The sequence below is a fragment of the Aricia agestis genome, chromosome 16 (assembly GCF_905147365.1).
Source record: "Aricia agestis chromosome 16, ilAriAges1.1, whole genome shotgun sequence".
NCBI classification, from domain to species: Eukaryota; Metazoa; Arthropoda; class Insecta; order Lepidoptera; family Lycaenidae; genus Aricia; species Aricia agestis.
In genome coordinates this window covers 2,144,018-2,167,988 of record NC_056421.1, presented here as the reverse complement: position 1 = coordinate 2,167,988, position 23,971 = coordinate 2,144,018, and the positions used below count along the sequence as shown (strand labels likewise).

The 23,971-nt window shown below is 37.2% G+C and overlaps 1 protein-coding gene across 1 annotated transcript; it reads right to left on the bottom strand.

Annotated features, from left to right (window-relative positions):
* Positions 1-6: 6 nt before the first annotated feature.
* Positions 7-22,619, bottom strand: LOC121734826 (xanthine dehydrogenase 1-like). Its single transcript, XM_042125449.1, has 21 exons — positions 22,516-22,619; positions 20,994-21,163; positions 17,411-17,562; positions 16,749-16,890; positions 11,188-11,346; positions 10,334-10,391; positions 8,840-9,063; positions 7,723-7,825; positions 7,515-7,642; positions 7,089-7,376; positions 6,648-6,803; positions 6,012-6,134; positions 5,455-5,730; positions 4,959-5,179; positions 4,261-4,444; positions 3,817-4,012; positions 3,069-3,653; positions 2,310-2,491; positions 801-990; positions 477-590; positions 7-93 (listed from the first exon to the last, which is right to left on the bottom strand). Exons 1-21 carry the CDS (start codon positions 22,559-22,561, stop codon positions 23-25), a joined length of 3,768 nt encoding a protein of 1,255 aa, XP_041981383.1. The 5' UTR covers positions 22,562-22,619; the 3' UTR covers positions 7-22.
* Positions 22,620-23,971: the final 1,352 nt, after the last annotated feature.

Here is a 23,971-nt window from a genome sequence, read left to right as displayed (position 1 = left end):
TTAGTTATATTTTGGTACTTATTTATTTTAGTTTGTAAGACTCGACGTTGGGAGAGATTGCCTTCATGATGTGTTCCACAGTGCACGGTGTATCTGAAAACAAACGCGACGTAATCGCTGTAATTATAATATCATAATACTAGCTGACCCGGCAAGCGTTGTTTTGCCATATAAATTCAGCCATATATGCCATAAAAAAGTAGATAAAAACCTATTCTCAGGCCTAACGAATGTACTTACATACAAAATTTCATTAAAATCGGTTAAGTCGTTTTGGAGAAGTTTGCGCACAAACACTCATAATATGAGAATTTTATACGTATACGGTGTACCTACATATTAGATGCAACTTTTTTGGTCAAATTTGCATCACGTAACTCGTAAGTTATAGTTTCATATCACGATATCATCAGAAAATTACTAAGTTTCTATCTGGTAGCACTACATAATAATATTATACTCTACTCGGTACTCACCTAGCGGAACCCAGTCAATGTCGTTGTATCCGAACTCCTTCCTAATTTCTGTTATAGCGCCGTGTATAGCAAACGCCACCACTACTGACAAAACTAGGGCTGGTTCTCCAGTCGCTGAAATACGAAGAAAGTTATTATTATGCAGCATCATTGTCGACAGAGCAGTGTTTTTTTTTTGTTTTTTATGGAGGTAAAGGCGGTTTTAAAATTAAAATTATTTTAAACTTCGTTCTAAGTAACTAGCCACTGTTTCTGCTTAGCAAAAAGACAAAGTTTAAGCAGTTTTGAAAAGCCATGATTAACAATCGTAATCAAATTGCTAACCTTTCGACCGCAACACTCCAACATTCGCAGACTCGTTTCTTCTAAAGTAGACCCTGAAGTCCACTGGAATATCGTTGGCCCCAGGTGGTTTGTAGGTCCAGGTGTTGTTAGTAAGGAGTTTTCCTGAGGGATCGTAAACAAGGCGCTCGCTGGTCCACAGTCCAAGACCCATGATAAAGGCACCTTCGATCTGAAATTGGAGATGTTAGGTTGGGTTGCACCAGAGGCGTGGTTATAGTCAAAGTTAAATATGGCGTCCAAACACCCCATATTCTCATACGACATCTGTCAATTTTTCCGGTTATAATTAAGGTTAAAGTCAAAGTTAGTTGGTGCAACCCAGTCTTAGGGTACTTCTTAAAGATCCATCTTTTGTATACGCGGATATCGTCAAAATCGTTAAAAATACGTATATATACGTTCAAAATCTTTCCGTTAATAAATTTAAAAAAGTAGTCAAAGAGCGTTTGTGTGCCAAAGCTTATTATAAGGTCAATGATTTCATAGAAGATGGCACATCTTGGGAGTAGGATGGCTTCTTGCAAGGCTACTTCTACATTATTATATTATGACTTACAATTATGTATGTTGACATTGTATATAATATTAAGTTACAAAATTGTAAACTTTATTTTAAAAGAATAATTTTTCTCTCACTTTTTTGGTAAAAAGTGGAACCCGTGCGAGTTTCTTACGCCGATTCTTCTCGCCGGGGTAGTTCCCGAACCGGTGGTAGGCATCAGGTAGACATTCTGAAAAAATTTGATTCAAATTTACTCAGAAATAAAACATTTTTTATTTATTTTTATTTTTTATCAGTTTCATTGCAAGTTGCAACGATACGAGTAGACTATTCAAGGAATTTCAAAGAAATCCATCCGGCTTCCAGAATAATAATTTCATATTGCAAATTGAGGAACGTGGAAATCGTGGGTGAGATTATATGCGGTATGCCTTGCCATAAATGTGTCTTCTTCATTAAACTTTTCAATCCAAAGTACTAAAATAGCAGTTGCTGGCGTGATTACCTGGCTTTTACTCTTTGCTTACTTTGCTTTGTTTACAATAATCACCGCACATCAGATTCTTAAGTGTGTGCCGCTTGCAACATTTCTCAAATGGTTTCGTTATGGCAATAAAACAAAAATTAAGTGCAGAAAATAGCTGTTTCTGAAGGGAACAACCATTTCTGATGTGGTTTTGTCAGGGCAGTTTATCAGAAATCAGACTACGGCTATTTCTACGGTAATAACATGGGCGTACCGAGGGGGGAGGGGCCCCCCCCCCCCCCCCCCCCTGGATCATGCAGTTGACGTCCCTACTAAGTATCTTATCTAGTACTTTTATCGAAAATCTAGTGCTTTCATAAAAAACTTATAAAAGATATGAGCGATTCTTTCACAGAAGACGTAATAAATCGATTTGCCGAAGACCCTCGAAAATTACTTTTAAAATGTACCTGGTTAAAGAAATTATATAACCTGGGTACGTCCATGGGCAATAACATACCTGACCAACATCCAACGCTGGGCTCATGCTTCTCCCTGTATCCTGGACTAAATCGACCCTCAACAGCTGAGTGGTCCCCTCCAGCGCATGGAGCTCAACCTCAGCGACGCACGCGCCGTATATAGAGTAGCCGACGAGGTGGTCTAGTGATGACGTCATCGCGTTCACTTGCAAGTTGATGCCTGGTGGTGATAAGCTCGTTAGTGACTATCAAGTGTTGGTGATAGTAATGTTAATGGGTCGTGTTAGGCACGACCCACATAACATATTAATAATATATTTCTTGCTCAAAATTCAACAAAATACAATACTCGTATTACCAACACAACAACAATATTACAATATTAACAACAAATATTACCATCAGAGAAATTATTGATTCATAGGTAGATGACGGATCTTCGCTATTAGCATAGACGAATATTTACTCAATGCTATTAGCACAGTATAGCAATATGATAGGGACTAGGATTATTACTATACTGTGCTATTAGGCTACGTTTCCACTGAAGCGGAGCGGAGCTTAGCGGTGCCCGAATTGACCAATCGTGCTATTCCAGCGGAATGACAGCGAAGATTTCGAGCATGGTGATTGGCCAATTCGGCACCGCTAAGCTCCGCTCCGCTTCAGTAGAAACGCAGCCGCAACTGTTGGTTAGGTATGTCAGGTCTATGTTTGTCGGGAACTGGGTTTGACACTACTCGGCTCAATTTCGTAGGCTCACCATCTGCGTATCAATAAATTTCCCTGATACTTACCTTTGTCATACGCCTTCTTGATCACATCGATCCATTTCGGTTCGTACAGTTCAGCTTTGGCAGGTTCTAGTCTCTCTAGCAGTTCCTTGCAAGCCTTCACCGTCGCGAAAGCAACTGATTCACTCGTAATACTGCCGTTACTTGCCATTGCGTTGGGGGAAGTGAAACTATCAGAACCTCTCACAGTTATCATCTCTAGAGGTACATTCAATATGTAGGCACACACTTGGGCCACTTTGGTGTTAATTCCTTGTCCCATTTCTATCCCACCATGGGACATCAGGATTGTCCCATCAGCGTGATATACAGATATGGTGACAGCAAAGTTCCCTGAATACGAAATCGGGAAGGACATGAGGGACATTTTCAACGATCTCTTCACCCAAGCGTTTTCGGAATTGAATTTCTCAATTTGTGCCTTCCTCTCATCGAATTTAGAGTCAATTTTCAACGTATCAATGATGTCCTTTATGGCGTTATTCTCCGGAGCTATATTTGATATTCTTACGTCGATGGAATCTTTTTTGGTTGCGTGCGCTATTCTTTCCATTATGTGTTCTACTATTGCAGTAGCTTCAGTTGTTGCTGAAATGAATTAACATTACATCTGTAAATATATTTCTTAAACAATCAACATAACCATTTTTAGTATTTTTATCTTCTTTAGACACATTCTCATCATCTATCCCTATTTCTACTAGTACTTCTCTTTTAGCTCTTGCTTTGCTTACGACTTAATTATTCTTACCTGGTGCTCGACACCACGTATTACTAGCTTTGTCAGTCAGCACACTATAGCCTTTAATAGTCCATCGTTTACTGGAGTAGAGGTTGGTCATGACACCAGCTATGTCCAGACCTGCTGTATCATTGTAGGAGCATCCGCAGTCAGAGTAGTATACCACTTCTAAATACTGTATTACACCATCGTCGTTGACTCCAACCTTTAGGAATTTAAAATGAATGTTAATCTCTTTATCCTTATATTTTAACTTGGTTACGGCAAAGCCGAAAATAACGGTGGAACTGGCAGTCTATATATGTATGTAGAGGCTAACAACTAATTTCAACAAGTTAGGTGTCAATAGAATAGTAATGGCTATAGGTACTTATTTTTTCAAAATTGTTTACTTTTTACGTTGTTAAGTTATATTTTTTAAGTAATTCCTTAAATAAAACGTTTAAAGGTTACCTCAAACTCCGTATAACAAGCCTGTCTCTTCCCCACGATCTCCATGTTGTCAGACAGGGGCAGTACGAGAACTGCATCTCGCTTCAGAGTATGCGCCGCGACTGCGCACGCGCACGCTATCTGCGCGGATCGCGACGCTTTGCCGCCGTAACCGCCGCCAACGCGGGGGACTTCTACTTCTAGACTGTAAACGATAGAATTGCGTAAGGTTATTTATAATATGCGACGAATTTGATGAAGCAAAAATTTAGATTAAATAATTAAGGAAGGAAAGACAAGTGCCCCTTGCCCAGCAGTAAAATAAATAAATAAAATAAAATATCTTTTTATTCAAAATGGGTATCATGATACACTTTTTGAAAGTCGAACGAAGAAACTACGTTGCCTACCACCGGTTCGGGAACTACCCCGCCGAGAAGAACCGGCGTAAGAAACTCGCACGGGGCCATCTTTTGCAAAAAAAAAGTAGGACATCAATGTCAAGAAATAATAAATCATAGTAGTGTTATAGACAGAAAAGCAAGGTAAGTCAAAACCGTCGTCTATATGGAATCTCGAAGCACATCACACCCCACGTTGGATGACCAGGAAAATTCCCCAGCTCACTTATTGGACAAATGATGAGATGAGATGAGACGTTGTCATACTGGTTAATGGTTTTACCACCATTCCGACCCATTCCAAAGTTTACGACTCACCGATGGAGCGGCAACCCAGTCGCATGCGCAGCCGCAACATGAACCAAGTCCATCCACTGCGTAGCTGATCTCAGCTTCAAGCCACGTGTTGTATGCGTGGCCATGCAGCTCTGAGTCTCCATGGTGTAGTGGTACTGATCACCCATGGAGAAAGTGCCTTTGATTACATGGGTTGTATCGGAACCTCGTTCTGTTGCTTTGACGTTCGCGTCTTCGCGTATCTGAAAAGTTTAACCAGCAATTTTTACATGCACCTTAGAAACTTGGATCTGCGTCTGTTATTATCATAATGTTTTCTAAAAGGAAGGTTGAAATTATGGAACAGAAGTACTCAATTCTGATACATTCACCACTTGTGAATGTGGTGTTAGTGGATTACTGTTTACTACCTACTTGGTTATTAAATTTGTGGTACACACCACAAATTTAACAACTAAGTAGGTAGTAAATAGTAATCCACTTTTTGACCTTTAATTAATTAACACAACAGTCTTACTCGTTTTTCCTTATCTGGGGCATTCAGCGCCGATTTTACGTCCAGCACAGGTTTTTTGTCGGATTTCTTGTATTTAACTTTCACCAGACCAGCCGCTTTCAGGGCGAGTTTATGGGTCACGGCTGCTATCACGCCAACTGGTTGACCGTAGTAGGATATAGTCTTCGAAGCGAGAATCTCCTCATTATAATTCTGCCAGGGTACGTCTTTAGGAGTGAAATTGTTCCCTCCAGGAATGTCCTTGGCCGTCAAAAATGCGACTACTCCTGATAGTTTCTAAAAATGAAAAAAAAAATATGATTTATTTTTGTAAGCTGTTGTCTAGCTGAAGAAGAATTAAAGCTTTAACAGAGATGGTCCAAAATGAACTAGGCAGGGCAAGTCAAGACACAGGACGTATTTTTTGTAACTACAACATAGTAAGGCGTACCATCGCTTCTGGCGCATCGAAATAGCGAAAAGAAGAATTTAAGCTACAGCAGAGTAGGTCAAAAATAAACAAGCCTGGGTAAGTTCAGTTCATGTATTCTTTGGTAACTATTTCTTGTACGACGTACCATCGCTTCTGATGCGTCGAAGTCTACAATTTCCCCCAAGCAGACGGAGGATGTGACGAAAGCCAGGTGAACTTGTCTCGGCGATGGCACACGATCGCAGGCGTAGTTGGCTTCTCCAGAACACTATGAGAAAGTGATGAGATTAAAAACTTATAGGATCTTGCAGTTTACTCTATTTATTTGGAATTGTCAGAGAAATTAATTTATAGGCAAGTGGCGGACGGTCTACGTAATTTAGGCAGGATACGTCAGGCCTAGCTGAAACAGAATAGATCGCAACCCAAATAGAGACTTGACATCAAATAACGTAAGTCCGCTATTTTACTGATAGTACTTTTAACTGAGTTAAATATTGCAACAGTACTTAGTTTTATTTGTATATATAATATATTTTTCTAGTATAGTTGATATAATAATCAATAGCCCAAATGAGCTGTCAATAGATCGTTAAAGTGATTAATGATGAGACGAAACATCACGTACGAGAAATCAATAGCAAATAGTTTTTCGTTGAGTCATTGCATACAATATTATAATACATACCTACAAGGTTTTTGGCAACGATATTTCTTTTTGTGCCTATAAGTACATTTTTAAATTCTTCAAGCAAAATTCAAACTGCTGGTATCTAGTTACCTGAGCTAAAGCCTCCAATTTCGGTACTGGTTGGTTGAGAGGCCATACAGACTTGTCAGTATCGTACACCTGTGTGCCTCTCGATATCTCTCTTACTATGTCTTCTCCACCAGATCTGTAGCGGGGGTTGACTGTTGGACTCAAAGAGAGAATTGCCTGAAAATCGCAAAAGGACAAAATTATCTTTATTCTTATTGGAATATACTAATACTTTTGGCTTCTCCTTTCTCTTTAGGACTTTAATTTGTTTCTTAACATCTTAAAATTCTAATCATCAAGGCGTTTGACTTCGCAAAGCTTATTCAGTGCATAGCATAAGTGATAATACTTTAGGGTGTATGTATCCCTTGTATAAAGTTCACTGTGTGAAAGAGTTATTTTTGGCTTCTGTGTTTTTATGAGAAATTTACTAACTTGCGTAAAAAAGATTTCTTTGTTTACCTTATAAAACAAGCCTAAAGCAATAGACTTTCTGCAGGCAGGCGATTGCTCCGGTGGTCGATCATCTGGTTTCAATTCTTCCTGTAATGTCTTCATAGCTATCTGTAGAGTCTCATCAGAAAATAGCTTCTTCCCTTTCAGAATGTTCTCTGTCTCTTTCGCTCGGATGAAGTGCTCATTGATAGAGCCGAATACTAAAACGGCGGAAGACACTTCCTTTTTCGAATCCAGAACGAAATGGAATCCCGCGTTTACTATGGCATGTGCGTTTTGTGCTCGTGGCATTATCTGAAATGTTTTTATTGCTTTTTAACGAAATATCATTAAAAACAAATTTATCTTCATCATCTACATAATTATAATCATCATCATCACGTCATCATCATCATTATCATCATCATCATCATCATATAATTTAAAACTAACCTTGTATGTCCTTATTAGGTGGCTCATTGACAATGGGGGTAGTTTCACATTCACTATGAGCTTGTTTTTAATGTCGGTCTTGGGGAAATCCTGCATCTTCACTTCAGCAAACTTTAGGGCGCTGTCAACTAAAGCATAACATTTATAATGCATTAGGAATTTTATTGGTAAGTCTTGTTTTTTAGCTAGTTAAAGTAACTTAACTTACCTATTGTCACAGTTGCTTCTACAGTTGCTAACAGTACGAAAATATCTGACGGAAACTCTTGGTGTGAATTCTTCAGTGCCAAATTACCTCCAATGGTGCCGATCTGAAGAATAAAATTGTAAAGGAAATGACATTTTTTTTTAAATGAAATAACAAACGAGCAAACGGGTCACCTGATGGAAAGCAACTTCCATCGCACATGGACGCTCGCAGCATCAGAAGAGCTGCAGGTGCGTTGCCGGCCTTTTAAGAGGGAATAGGGTAACAGGGGAGGGTAGGGAAGGGAATAGGGTAGGGGATCGTGCCTCCGGTAAACTCACTTACTCGGCGAAACACAGCGCAAGCGCTGTTTCACGCCGGTTTTCTGTGAGAACGTGCTATTTATCCGGTCGAACCGGCCCATTTGTGCCGAAGCATGGCTCTCCCACGTTAGTTAATATTTTAGTACTTTTAACGTTTCAACCGTTTAGTTCCAGGCACTAACCATGTCCTATAGGTATTTTTGATAAGTCACAAACTAAACAGAAAAAGACAACACCCTGTGTAGGCATTATGTTTGGCGTATGTTATAATATTATATTATTGTCTGTAACATGGTCAAACCTTCATTATTAACTTCTTTTACGAAACATTGTACTTGTATTCCAAACACGCCTTAAGGGGGCGACTAACCCAAAATTTTCGATTTTATAATTCATTTTTATACTTAAAAATAAGCACCGAATTGTTTCATTTTCTAAAATTAGATACTACATTATATTTCTAAGAATTCGACCTGAGCAAAAACACGATATCTTAAAATTTTCTCGATACAAAAAAATCACAACGATGCATCTAATCTAATTTTCACGAATTTTTCATTTATTGCCATAACCGTGCATTGAACTAAGTTATTAATTTAACACATTGTATAAAATTCTATCATTGAGAAACTGACCTAGCGGATTTTTAAAATGTTGTATATTTATCGACTTATTGAGAAAAAACTAATTTGGCGACGAATCCGCGTCGTCCTTTTTCACCTGGCATATGAAAGACGGGCGTGAGTGTGAAGAGAAAAGACGATGTTTGATTTTTTGGGTTAGTCGCCCTTTTAAATAAAAGCAGTCAAACTCACATTCCTCACAGGCACCGTAGCGACTAACTCCAGATGCTTATAGAACTGCTCCAAGTAGTGGAAGTCGTAATTATTCTTCCTGATCTTCTGGAAGGTGGCCATCACCTCGCTGATGGTCATCCCGGCTCCCAACACCAGGTTCTCGTCAGTATACGTGTCTCGCAATATGGTCACTGATGATATGTCAATGTTCACCCGTGCCTCGGTCTTGTAGGGGTATACTCCTGAAAATATTTTTACAATTTCGAGGATATGCGCACAGAAAGTACCATCAGAGAAATTAATTAACAGGCAGATTGCGGTTCTACTTTGTTTAGTCGGATCCACAGACATAGATCAAGATAGATACCGCATGTGTATGTACTATCAGAGAAGTTGATTCCTATGCAAATCGGGGACCTAAGTAGTTTGGTTGCGTTACGTCAAACCCAGCTGACAGATCACAATTAACATTGAATTGACATATTCGACCAAATAACGTTGGTCTGTCAATTGCATAGGAATCAACTTCCTCGATGGTACTTCGCGTGCCATATCGCGTTCCCAAACGACGAGCAATGCTCGTCTTTCGAAAGTCTGTTCTTTAGTCTACTATCGGAATCGGACGTCAATCAGAATTAAAAAAAATGCCTAAATGCCTAATTGTGCCGTATTGAGCGCTAAAAATTCGAATATTAACGTTGGCCTAGATAATGGACACGTTTCTTATCATCGGTACGTCACAGTAGGTAGCGAAAAGTGGCACGCTCGTTTTCATACAAATGGAGCGACATGCGGTATCTATCTTGATCTATGTCTGTGGTAGGATCATAATATGAAATCGAACTCAGTTATGATCTGTTAACTGGGCTTGATGTAGCCCGACCAAATTACGTAGATCATCCGACATATTCTGCCTATGAATAAATTCTGATACTACCTAAAGAATGTCGGACCATTAAAGCAAGAGTTTGTAGCTCTTCTGAAAGCCCTTCTCTACGTTGGATGGATAATTAGGTATAGGTCTACCAGAATCTGATGGCAAAAAGTGAGAAAATAATTAATTAACTCTAGCAATACCGGGGTAATTGGAATAAAACATTTTGATCCTTTATTTTCCTCATAGCGGCTGATTCTGTGTGTGAAACATGCAAATATAAAAAAATTATCCAATAATCAAGGATATTTTTTGAAAATCTGCCGTCCAAATTGGCCATATCCTGGTAGACCTAGGTATACTATGAATGTCATCATGATTACGGCACTATCCAGATAATTATGCACAATCGACGTCGTTCCTGGGATATCATATTTAAATGGTCCCCCTAATAAATATATCTCCTAATAAAGATATTTGTATTGGTCCATTATGGACCAAGGCAGTATAAAACAGGATTTTTGTGCTCTACCAGTACTATGAAGTAAGTTCTAGACTCTAGAGTAATCATTTTCGTCCAAGGCTGCTATTTGTTATTACATCTAATTGCATTCTACTCATCCATCCATTAAATTTACCTTTTCCAGTGTTGCCAGCAATAAATCTATAACTATCCATTCCTTCCCTGGACAGTATCTGTAAAGTATCAGAAAATGTTTTTATACGGTTTCAACAATGGCCTTAGGTACCTTTAAGATAAAAACAGTCTTGCTTAATTTTTACCAGCGATAGACCAATCATTAATGCTTTAATAATCATAGATGATTGATATATCGCGAATAACAAAAAAAATCCATAAGTACATAGAATTATATTATATGCGAAAGTATATATGTTTGTCTGTCTGTTACCTCTTCACACCTAAGCCACTGAACCGATTTAGTTGACATTTAAGATGGAGATACTTTAAAGCCTGGAAAGAAATTTAGGATAGTTTTTATCGCGGCATAAGCATATTATGGCGCGATAAAAACTTTCCGCCCGATTATCGAATTTGTGGAACAACAGAGTTGCGAGAGTCATCTAGAACAGGGGTCACCAAATGGCGGACCGCGGTCCGCATCCGGACCACCGACCCATTGTGTGCGGACCAAGCATGTTCGATGATGAACTTCGTTAAAAATAAATGTCGGTCTCGACTTACTGATAAACTGATTTGCACCAATTTCAATCCAAACTTCAGATAGATCATCAAAAATTGACACGTAAATTAATACATTTGTGATTTCCGTAATACCTTTGTTTAATTTTTTTTATATTTGCGGACCGCGAAAGTCATTTTATTTCTTAAAACGGACCCCGAGCGAAACTAATTGGTGAACCCTAATCTAGAATAATATAATAATAATAATTAAACTACAGGTTGTTACTATAGACTATACTATAGATTATAGCTTTTTAATTGTTGGTTGATATTGAGTTTAAAGCATACCTTATATACATCCTGAACAGTATACGCTTTGTACCATCTACTAGCACTGAGATGGAGGGACAGTAGAGATTCGCTGGTATTGTCTATAACACACCAGTCGTCTTCTTCTTTATCTTTCACCTTCTTTAAGCATTTCATTTTGTGTAAGTCTTCAACGTCCTGAAAGAAAAAAGCTTTATAAACTTCTTCTACAATTCATTTTAGGTTTCCGTACCCAAAGGGTAAAAACGGGACTCTATTACTGACACTTCAATGTATGTCCGTCTGTCTGTCTGTCTCCAGGCTGTAACTCAAGAACGGTAACAGCTAGAGAGATGAAATTTTCACAGATTATGTATATCTGTTGCCGCTATAACAACAAATACTAAAAACAAAATAAAATTAATATTGAAGGGGGGCTCCCATACAACAAACGTGATTTTTTTGGCCTTTCTTGCTCGATATCAATAATAGCAACAGGTAGGTACTTGAATTTTTCTCAAAGTCCTTAGTTATATGTGTACTTTAATGTTTAATAATAATATTGAAATAAAATAAAAATTTAAGGGCGCCCTTCGTGCGCGAGTCCGACTCGCACTCGGCCGATTTTTTATGTTCAACGATTAATCCGCCGTAAAATCAAATTTTTTTCATTTTACGTTGATGTACGTAAAATGAAAAAATTTTGATTTTACGGCGGAAGATTTTCAAAATTTTTCTTTTGGTTATCATCCCAATTTGGTATCATATTCATAAAATTGGTGACCTGATGAAGGGATCCATAAGTAATCGAGGGAACTCCTAAAAATTTATATGGAAATATGTAGTGACTTCGGTTTCGTAAGTAGTACTATTCTAAGCATATAATGCTACCAACAATTAAGATTTTGCACCAAGGTGTATCATGGTTCGGAAGGTGCTGAGAGAACTCCTGAGTCCTGAGTCCTGACTCTTAGTATATCACTTAAATTGCGGGGAACACCGCGGGGCACAGCTAGTATATTATATATTTTTATTAGATGCGATTGTATTATTATGCCATTTTTCACGCAGGACTCAGGAGGCAATTGGGAAAAAAAATCGATCTAGTTTGTCTCATCTCTAGGAAACCGCGCATTTTTGAGTTGATTGTGACTTCGTCCAACGCTCTCTTTCCACTGAAACGTACTTTTAGTGGGCAATGGGCATTCGATTTTAGTAAGACTTTTAAGATTTATAAATCTAATACGTTTATTGACTGATCATGACTGTTCAATTTAAACCACAAAATATTATCGTTTACCTACTGCACAATAAATAATGTTGTATTTATTAAACGGATCAGTATAAGTCACTGACCCTGCCAATTGTAAGGGCACGCACGCCGCGCCGGACAAACTTGATCCGCCACTTCTATTTGTGATCCCCGCACTAACAAAAACATTGGCTGCTTTGCACATACCTTATTCATCATCATCATTATCATAATCATTGTTAATCGTTGTCATTGATTAATGTGTTTAACTTGTGATCACTACTTTAGAACTCCTAGAAGACTCTTTGACGGTTGCTAGTCTTCTTAGACAGGAGTTTTTTTACTGTGTTTTCGGTATACTTACTAGAGAAATGAAAAGTCTACAGTTCGAACCTAGAGAGCTCAAACGATATGTAGTCAAGATATAGTGCTAATTATACAATCATAAAATATACCGATGCTGATTAGATTATGCACAAGTGATGTGATTATACATGCACAACATTCCATAATAATTAAGTCAGTAGTTAATAATTATGCACATTAGTGATAGATAGATAGAAAATGCTATATTTGTACAAACCTAAACTAAATTACAATTTAAAATAAAATAACATAAGAATCAAACCTGGCGGTCTTACCGCTGACAGCGGTTTCTTCCAGACAACCAGTTACATACTATCATTTATTATCACTACTTCCTTTATCCTACTAATATTATAAAGGCGAAAGTTTGTTTGGATGTATGGATGTAGGGATGTGTGGATGTATGGATGTTTGTTACTCTTTCACGCAAAAACTACTGAACGGATTTTAATGAAACTTTACAATAATATAGCTTATACATCAGAATAACACATAGGCTACAATTTTAACCGACTTTCAAAATGGGGGAGGTGTTATGTTCGTTTTCTTATGTTCAACGATTACTCCGCCGTTTGTTAACCGATTTTCAAAATTTTTCTTTTGGTGTATAGGGTATCATCCCAATTTGGTATTATATGCACAAAAGTGGTGATCTGATGAAGAATGCATAAGTAATCGAGGGAACTCCTCAAAATTTATATGGAAACATGTGGTGACTTCGAAGTATTCTAAGCATATGCTACCAACAAGTAAGATTTTGCACCGAAGTATACCTGGTATACCGTGGTTCGGAAGGTGCTGAGAGAACTCCTGATTCTTTATAGATACAAGTTTGGGAGTTTCGGTTGTTTTAAGAACGGAAAGCATATGCTACTATGCAAATTACATTCATCATCATCATCACTACCATATTATTATACCATACATCGTCCCATGGTTATGACTTATGAGCCTATAATGACCCTGTCATTGGTACTTTTCATAGTCTTTTAGATCGAGACTCGAGTTTGTCAAGCGATAATTGAAAAAAATCTTTACTTAAAATTATAAACCTGAAGAGTATGTTTGCTTGAACGCACTTATCTCAGGAACTACTGGTCCGATTTAGAAACTTATTTCAGTGTTAAAAAAAAATCAAAAAAAATCAAAAAATCTTTATTTTCATTAAATTTACATTTTTGCAATGTGGTGGAGTTCTCCTTTTAAGTAGAACTTGTATTAGGAGAGACCCGCTCTATCGGTCTAACATGAATTACATTATGACATTACAGTGATTTATGCTTGTTCCATAATAATTGATTTTTTATCTAAGATATAAAGGCCTAGTATAAATTAAATAATATTTCTATATTTTAGTTTCAATGTGTGTGTGTGTGTGTGTGTATGTGTGTATGTGTGTGTGTGTGTGTGTGTGTGTGTGTGTGTGTGTGTGTGTGTGTGTGTGTGTGTGTGTGTGTGTGTGTGTGTGTGTGTGTGTGTGTGTGTGCATTTTAGTGCTCTATTTATTTGTGTTACAGGTGTTGTAATAATAAAGGTATACTTATATATTTTATTTTTCAATATTATGTATTCTTTGTAAATATAAATTATTGAGTACAAACATGTATATACATATACTCACTATATGTGTTTAAAATATTATTGTAATAAATAATATATATTACATAATAAAAATGAATATTTGAACGGTTATTGCAGTAGTTGTTCAATCTCCCCATAGGTTAATTGTTTAAGCCAATTCATTAATGTTTTTTTGCACTTACTGTATGGAATTGAGTAAATCTGTTTAAGTCTGTTTATTTTATTATAAAGTATAATAGAACATATGCAAAATTGTTGTTTTGCAAATGATGTACGCACTGTTGGTAGGGTGATAACACAACGAGGGTTTCTTTTATTCAGTACACTTGATTCTATTTTTGTATTTTTATGTGTCTTAAGTATAGTTTGAAGTATATATAGTTTTCTTACAGATAGCACATTACAATCTTTATAGAGTTGTTCTGTGTTGTAGATAATTTTCTTTTTTATCATGATTTTAAGTAGCCCTCTCTGTGCACGTTCTAGGTTTATTATATGTGTCTTTGATGAGCCTCCCCAGACCGTTATGGAATAAAGAATTACAGATTGTACTAAGGAGGTATATATATTTGTTATAAGTTTTTTATCCATAATGTTACGTAAGTATCGAAATATCCAGGTTAATTTTCTGATGCGGGTTGAGACAGCTGTTAGTTGCGGGATCCATGACAATTTACTATCAAGAATTACACCCAAATATTTAGTTGAGTACACCCTGTCTATTTTTTGACAAGAACAGTTATTATTTGGTCTTAAGTTACATTGATGAGCGGTTATATTAAGATTACTAGGGGGCAGGGTTGACGCATTGATAGCAAATGGGATATAGTTAGTTTTACTTGTGTTTAATGTAAGTGAGTTTAAGTTTAGCCATTCAATTACCTTATATAGTCCGGTTTCCGCACATTTATATACTGTAGACCAGCTTACGTCTTCAAATAGCAATGCTGTGTCATCTGCATACGATATTATAGTACAGTTATGTAATTTTAAGTCTGTTAAGTCGTTTATAAACATCAAAAATAGGGTTGGGCCGAGCCCACTACCTTGAGGGACAGAATATTCAGAAGTTAACATTTCATCACTAGTGATGTTTGAGTCTAGCTTTACTTGCTGTGTTCTATTAGTCAGATAGCTGGTCATAAGTTCCATAAATGGACCTCTGATTCCCATTTTCTCCATTTTTCGAAGAAGAAGTGGTATATGAACCGTATCGAATGCCTTTTTTAGGTCTAGAAAGATACATAGTGTTTTATTTTTATTATCAATGCTTTTTGTAATACGCTTTACCAGATCATGTATGGCATCTTCAGTACTAAGTCCTTGCCGAAAGCCGTATTGGGATGTAGATAAAAGATTATTTTTATTAAGATAATTTATTAGGCGTATGTTAATTAATTTTTCAAGAATTTTTGCTATTACTGTCAATACCGATATCGGTCTATAGTTATTAATATCTTGCCTATTACCGTTCTTAAAGATTGGGTGTATTATTGACCGCTTTAATATTTTTGGAAATGTTCTATTTCTGAAGCTAATAACACTCAAGTGTGTAATTATGGGAGTTAGTGTGGATTTAGCCATTTTTATGAATTTGGTCGGTATTTTATCCCAACCTGCTGCGGATTCGGACTTAAGGTTAGTAATTATTTTACTTACTTCCAATGCGTCGGGTTCAACCATGCCTATTGTGTGTAAACATGATGGTAATAAGTTTATGTATTGATTGATTGTATTTTGATTATTTTTTATGTTTTCAGCTAATCTTTTGCCAATATTATTAAAATGATGATTGACAAAGTTCGCGGAGTCTGTTGGATTGTTTTTTAGTGTTAGATAGCTAATTTATCGAGTAAGACTATAGGCTATATATTATCACGCTAAGACTAATGCGACCGAAGAAACTCAGGAAAATGCGGGAAAAACGTGGGAAATATTAGAAATTACGAACTACTGGAGCAATTTTTATGGCAATATTTGGCACAGATATAAAGTAGACCAAGTGAGTAGGGACATAAGAGCAATTTTTTATAGGAAAATGTACGGTTTCCGTAAAATTCCTAATTTAGGCGGGCGAAGCCGCGCGGGACATCTAGTCTATGATAAAGAGACAATAATTCGGATTAACCGAGGTATAATGCAGATTTTATTTTGATTTTCGTGTCGTCGTTTTTTCATGCAACTAAAACTATCAGCAGGGTTTTACTGGTTTTACTATTATTACATTAAGGCTTTCTTAGAGCTACTTGAAGAATGGTTCTTACTTTTCAAGCTTGTTGGGGAATGATACTTACATATAAGGCTAGTTGAGGGATTAGACTCACTTTTATAACTTTTTTACTATTATCCTTGAAGAACTGCAGCTGCAAAACACAGGGCAACAAATACAGTTACCTCTTACCTGTATAGATGACACAACGTCCACAGCGAAGGACTTAAAAGCGTCGAGGATGGGTCTATAGCCGGTGCAGCGGCACATGTTGCCACCAAACGCCCGCTCCACCTGCCGCTCTGTCAGCTTGGCTTCTGAACCCTCGTATAGGCTGAGAATGTGGAGTTTAATGATTAAGACAAGCATAGATATACATAGAAGGATAGAGACGGGAAGATAAACATCAGGATGTCTGACACATTCTTGGTATTGCCAAGAAACAATAGAAAGAAAAGTCCAGGACAAAGTTATGGTGCAGGTAGATAAACGCTCGCTTACAGGTCCGCAGATGATCCAACAAACTCTCTCAGACTTAGGTGTAAGACGCGAATGAGAACATCCATTTAAAACTCAACTACACTTTACTAATTTTTATTGGATACTTTGGCCTTTGTATGTCTGCACCCAGCCACCAGAGGTGACATTTTGTGGGAAAATGTGGGAAGTCCTAAAAGAAAATCTTATGACTGAGCGAGATGTTATACCCAGTCAGACCAAAGTCACTATACACAGATGTGGTATCTGTTGCGTCGGTTAACGGTTTACTTCAATCCGGGAATGCTATGTATGGCCCTCTATCGGTGTATTGATCTACCGGTAAACGTTTGTTTAAGCACCAAGCCATCATTTACCTGTGCATACTCATCACCCATCCCGGTGTGCAGTACCCACACTGGGTGCCGTTGAACTCGGCCAGGCGTTTCTGGATGTCGCGGTGACTGGCACCAACACCCTCGACGGTGGTGATGTCCCATTGGTGACAGGACAACACGTGGACTAGGCACTGAAATAGTTGAGGTGACGTTAACGTTGTGGATACTAAAGGGCTGGGTATTTAAGGACCAGGGACCTTACTATGGGGTTCTTAATATTATTACTATTAAAACTATTGAAATCTGAAAGTATCCATAGTAATATCATAAGTGCAAAATGTGTCTTTGTCTTTTTGTCCGTCTGATGCTTCGTCACGCTCAAAGAGCGGAGCCGATTTTTTTTTAATTTGGTATGGAGCTACTTTGAATCCCAAGATAGGACATAAGATTCTTTTCATCCCGAAAAAAATATGAACGAATTTTGGCGTACGTCATCTACTTTAAACAAACATGATATCTGTATTCAGGTGATAAAAACATATTTTTATTTGTGCAAAATCTGAACGTATGTCATTATAAAGCATATAAAACCCAATTCTGCAATAAGAATATATTGTCGTGGGAGTAACACAACAACAACAGGATCCAGCTGACATCCGTGAAAAACCACCTGCGATTTACGTATGGTAAATCGCAGGTGGTTTTTGTGGGTGTGGGTGGCCTCTCGCCGACCAGTTATCCACATACCCCAAGGGTGCTTCAGCTTAACTGAAGCACCCCACCCGGTGGTACGCAAGCGTTTCCCTTGCGTCATTAAAAAGGGGGAACATATTGTATTATACCCAAAGAATTGCACGTTCGTTCGGTCTTAAAACTTGGTATTTGGAGCACCAGAGGATCTACATTCTACAACTTTCCTGACTCCCTGGTCATTTACGTCAAAGATGTAACAAGAGTATCTTCTATGACTTCCTAGGTAATAGAGCTTAAAAACTTGAGGAAAATGTATTTGTGGCTAGGCATATTCAAAACTTATAGGAAATACAACGCCAGTAACCAATGACGAGCAATATAACCATATTGCTTGATAAGTTCAAAGGTTCCAAATTGATCGTGCTGAACTAATTGGTCTAAGATACATCTTACACCAATTAGTTTGCTCTTTCCTGGTTTTATTCCATAAGTATATGCAATTTAGTTCTTATGTAACTGTAAACAATACAGTATGATAACATAAAAATACTATACGTATAATAAATATTAAATTTCCATGTTTTTGTCTCAAAGTCGTAAGATGATACGTTCAACGCATTTTGACAATATCTTAATGCTTCGCTGAACACAAAATGAGTAAATAAGTACATAACAGATTATAAGTAAATAGCTGCCCAAGTTACCAATTTTTTCAAGTAAATTGTTCAAGTTCAATCTAGGCCTGTTCAAAATCTTGTTTGCTATCTATCCGTCTATCTATATAATGAAAATTTAATGTTCAATATTGTTAGGTTGGGTTGTACCAGAGGCGTGGTTAAAGTTAAAGTTATGGCCAAAGTTATGGTTATAGTTAAAGCTAACTTTAACTTTAACCTTAACTTTGACCACAGAATTTGACAGATGACAGCTGGTCCGACAAGGCTTGAAATGAAACGTGGGCGGGGGCGCTGCTGGTAAAGGAGAACTGTCAAAAATGACGTTTTTGTATGATGACAGCGTTAGTTCCTCTTTTCGCCACGTGCATTTAAAACCTTGTCGAGCTCTATGGTTATGGTTAAATATGGCGTCTTGATGTCGTCCATTTTTAACTTTAACCAAAGATTTGACATTTTGCGTTGTAGTTAAAGTTATAGTTAAAGTTACAGTTATAGTTAAAGTTAGTTGGTGCAACCCAACCCAAGTCTAAAATTCGATAACAAGTCTTAGATTATTCGTGGCGGTCCAGGGAAGGATGGTTTGTAAGGAGGTTTATACGGAGAATGTGAAACGAATTTCACGGGTCATCTTACAAATGAATTATTAGTAGGTACTATCAGAGAAGTTGATTCCTATGCTACGTTCCTATGCAAATCGGGGACCTAAGTAGTTTGGTTGCGTTACGTCAAACCCAGCCGACAGATCACAATTAACATTGAATTGACATATTCGACCAAATAACGTTGGTCTGTCAATTGCAAAGGAATCAACTTCCTCGATGGTACAAACATGTACAAAAGATGAATTAAACTAATAACGCTTAAGACAGAGGCTACACAGCAAAGAACTATATACTTAGTAATAAACCAGAACATGAATACAATAGAATATGGAATTCACGCCTCACTTGTATGTCGCTGATAATAATAAGCGGACAGAATGTGAAATATTTGGAGATTCTGATTATTCAAATTTAATAAATGAAGATTATGAGTTATGACTTATGACATACACAACTGCAATTAATGTAACATAATATTCTTATTTTTTCCTCTAACTCTTTCTTAAATTAAAGTAGTCATTAATAATCGGGAGTTCACACACAGAGCAGGTAATGTATATTAATATACATCACATCCCGGGATATATAGCTTTATATAATATATTATATTAATGTATCACACACTCCTGACGATTTCTATAGATATATGTATCGAGATGTGTCGTGCTTATAATATACATCTTTACATTACCTGCTCTGTCTGTGACAGCCTTGCAGAGTGATCATTATTTGGCCACACACTAATTATTATTGATACTCAAGTGACATCGACAGATGTGGACGTCTTTCTTTACTCTGAACCACTTACTTACTTATCCGATTTCGAATAAATTCGCTACGAATATACTCCGCGAGTCCCGAGAAAAACCAAATCTTAAATATAATTATGTATATTGTATAGTATCAAGTATTAAATACATTTCCGTTGTCTGGTACTCGCAACACAAGTCCTTTAGGTACATAGCACGGGGCCAGACTGACGTGGTGTGAACTGTGAAGCGTATTATTATTATCATATTTTTATCCAGGTCAAATGTAGCGTACATAACTTGACAGATAGAGTCTGGAGATTCTCGGCCTGTTTCACCACTAATCCAGATAAGTGCCGGATAGGTTATCCACAACTTAACTTGACAGATAGAGTATGGAGTATCTGTCAAATACGTTGTGGATAGCTCATAAAGTTAATATACCTAGCGGAATAGAGAAACAAAGGCCTGAGCAAGAGAGATGTCACTGTACTGAGTACTGCGTGGTAAAAAGAGACGTGTGATACATGACAGCAGCACTCTTTTTTTGACGTCCAGTCGGCACGTGCTAATTATCTCATAGAAATCATGCTCAATCATGCTTGTGTAAGTGTATACGTACACATATTTTTACACACAGATGAAACCAATTTCGGTTTCGTTTGACAGCTCGAGATTGTTGCTCTATTCCGCTAGGTATAATAACTTTATGGGATAGGCTATCCCATAAAGTTATATATCCGACACCTTATCAGGAAGTGGTGAAACAGGCCCTCTGTCAAATAAGTTGTGGATAGCCTATCCGGCAATTTATCAGGAAATGGTGAAATAGGCCGTAAATGTAATAATAATAAGTAATAATATATTAACTTTATAGAGCCTTTTCCAAGTCCAAACTCACCGAGTTAACAGCCACCACTCTCCGCTCCTTCGTGTTAGGGTGTACCTGGGACACGGTGACCGTGCAGGCCCCGCAGCCCCCCTCGTGACACATCGCTTTGGTACCGAACAACCCAGCATAGTTTCTGATGTAGTCGTTGAGGGACGTGGAAGAGGAGACTTCGGTACCGGCTGAGGAGTACAACTTCGATAAAGCTGGTTTCAGACTACGCTATAACATATAGAACGGTGCTATGAGCTATATACGTATATAGCTCATAGCACACTCTGCACAAGAATATCGCGCACCATACAATAGCGAATAGCAAGCCAATATTAATATACAACAGTCTACAACTGTAGACTCTACAGTACAGTGTATGGTGCGCTTATAACAAATTAAAGCATGAAGTTGTATGATTATATCTTCAAGCTTTAATTACGTACTTAATCCAGGGTTTCCCAACCTTTTACGGCCTGCGACTCAGTTTTACAGCCTATACAGGTCGCAATAATATATTTTTTTCACGGCGCGGCGCCCTATTCTACCTAGCTATTTCAAAAAGATACATAAGATAAACACCTATAATGATTATTATACGTTAAGTAAGTAATTAGTAAATAATAATAAACAAATATTTTAATCATCTGCTTTACATAATTATAATTTCATTTTATAATTTTTGTGGTTTCGTTTCGGATAATGATGGAGGATCGACTCACGACACCCTCTTGCCTTTCCACGGCTTGGGAACCCCTGACTTAATCGATTTTGATAAAACATGATTATAATATACTTTAATGGCCGCCTGATGCTTTTTACGGCGGAAAAATCGCTCGAACGAAATTCAGTTCAACTGAATTGCGAGCAACATTTAATTATTTCATATTAATAATATATTATATGTATTAAATAATGCAATAATCGGCCAAGTGCGAGTCGGACTCGCGTACGAAGGGTTCCGTACCATTAGGTATAGAGCAAAATTAGGCCATTATAGAGCAAAAATTGTGTTTTTGTATGGGAGCCCCCTTAATTTTTTTTTTATTTTAAAATTATTATTAAATATTAAATTACATATATAACTAAGGATTTTGTGAAAAAGTCAAGTACCTACCTGTTGCCATTATTGATATAGAGTAAAAAAGAAAAAACAAATCACGTTTGTTGTATGGGAGCCCCCCTTAAATATTAATTTTATTTTGTTTTTAGTATTTGTTGTTATAGCGGCAACAGATTACAGACATACACAATCTGTGAAAATTTCAACTCTCTAGCTATTACCGTTCTTGGAGACATACAGACGGACAGACGGACCGACGACGAAGTCTTAGTAATAGGGTCCCGTTTTTACCCTTTGGGTACGGAACCCTAATAAAAAATATTGAGATTTGACAAAACGAAACACTATTACTACCACTGATTCTCTGAAAATTAGATTACTATTTCCTTTAAATTAGATATCGAGTCATTAACGAATAGCTGTTAATTTAAGTGACTTCAATTAAAACAACATTCCAATGCGAATTAAGAAATTACTTACACAGTGAGTGTCTCTCTCCGTTTATAGTAAAACTTATTTTATCCATATTTTTAAAATTGAAAGCCTCAGATAGACAAAAAAAACTTCTTTTCGATATTTAAAAACACTGACACATAAAAAAACACTTTAAAGCTGTCACTTTAAAAAAAAGTCGTAAACTATTTCTGTTAAAATGTAGAGTTCTCACACTTTTTGCGTCTACATCACTTCTTTTTTCTCACTTATTTTTTAAAGTTAACTTAAACGAGTTCTCAGATCAGCGGCTGTACGTGCACTAAACTAATTGAGTATCAAGACGATAAAATTCAAGTACTTATATTACCTGATAGGAACAATATTGTCTACCGAGTAATGTTTGTATGCGTTAAGTTCATCCGGGACAAACTATTTGCATTTTGCAGGGCTTCGTGAAGTCATAGTGACAGAAAGGAGAATGAAGTAAAGTGGTCCTCCACCACTAACGAGACCAATATTGACTTATTGTCCATTAAATATAGAGTAACATTTATTACAAGACAAATTAAAAATAAGCTTTCAGTAAAAAGTTATGACCATATGAAAAATTATTATTTGGAGTGAAAATATTGATACTGATATTCGTCTATTTCAGTGTAAACCTAATAGGAAATGCCAAGAGGCATGACATAACATAGATTGAGTAGTTAAAAAGTGCAATGGATCATAATATGAAGCCGAGACAAAGGCTGTCAAGCTTGCCTTGTCGCCGTATTGCACCGTCTACCAAGCCGAACTTCTAGCGCTCCAAAGAGCAGTAAGTATGGCCTGCAAGAGTGAAATGGCAAAGATCGGTGTCCTTAGTGATTCATCCCCTGGCAGTGCAAACAAGGGCGGCCCTCTGAAAAGCTGCATTGCAGAGGCGGGAGGTCTCCTTGTTTTGGATTAAGGAATCGGAGGAACTACAGGTCCGATTTAAAAACTTATTTTAGTGTTAGATAGCTCATTTATCGAGTAAGACTATAGGCTGAGACTAATACGACCGAAGAAACTCAGGAAAATGTGGGAAAAACGGGGGAAATATTAGAAATTACGAACTACTGGAGCAATTTTTTAACCGACTTCCAAAAAACGAGGAGGTTATATGTTCGGCTTTGGATATTTTTTTTATGGCAATATTTGGCGCAGATAGTGAGTAGTAGACCAGTGAAGGGAGTGGGGACACAAGAGCTATTTTTTATGGGAAAATGTACGGTTTCCGTAAAATTCCTTATTTACGCAAGCGAAGCCACGCGGGACATCTAGTACGTAATAAAATATAATTTATTATTATAAGTAACTATGATATTTTAAATGTAGAGAACTAGAGGTACGAGCGTCGAGCTGATATAATAAAGTAAGAGTTTTTGAGTTATAATTTCGGAAACCGAGACCAAATACGTATCCGAATCAGTATCAGAATCATCCGTATTCGCAATGTAACCTTAGCCCGCAGAGAAGT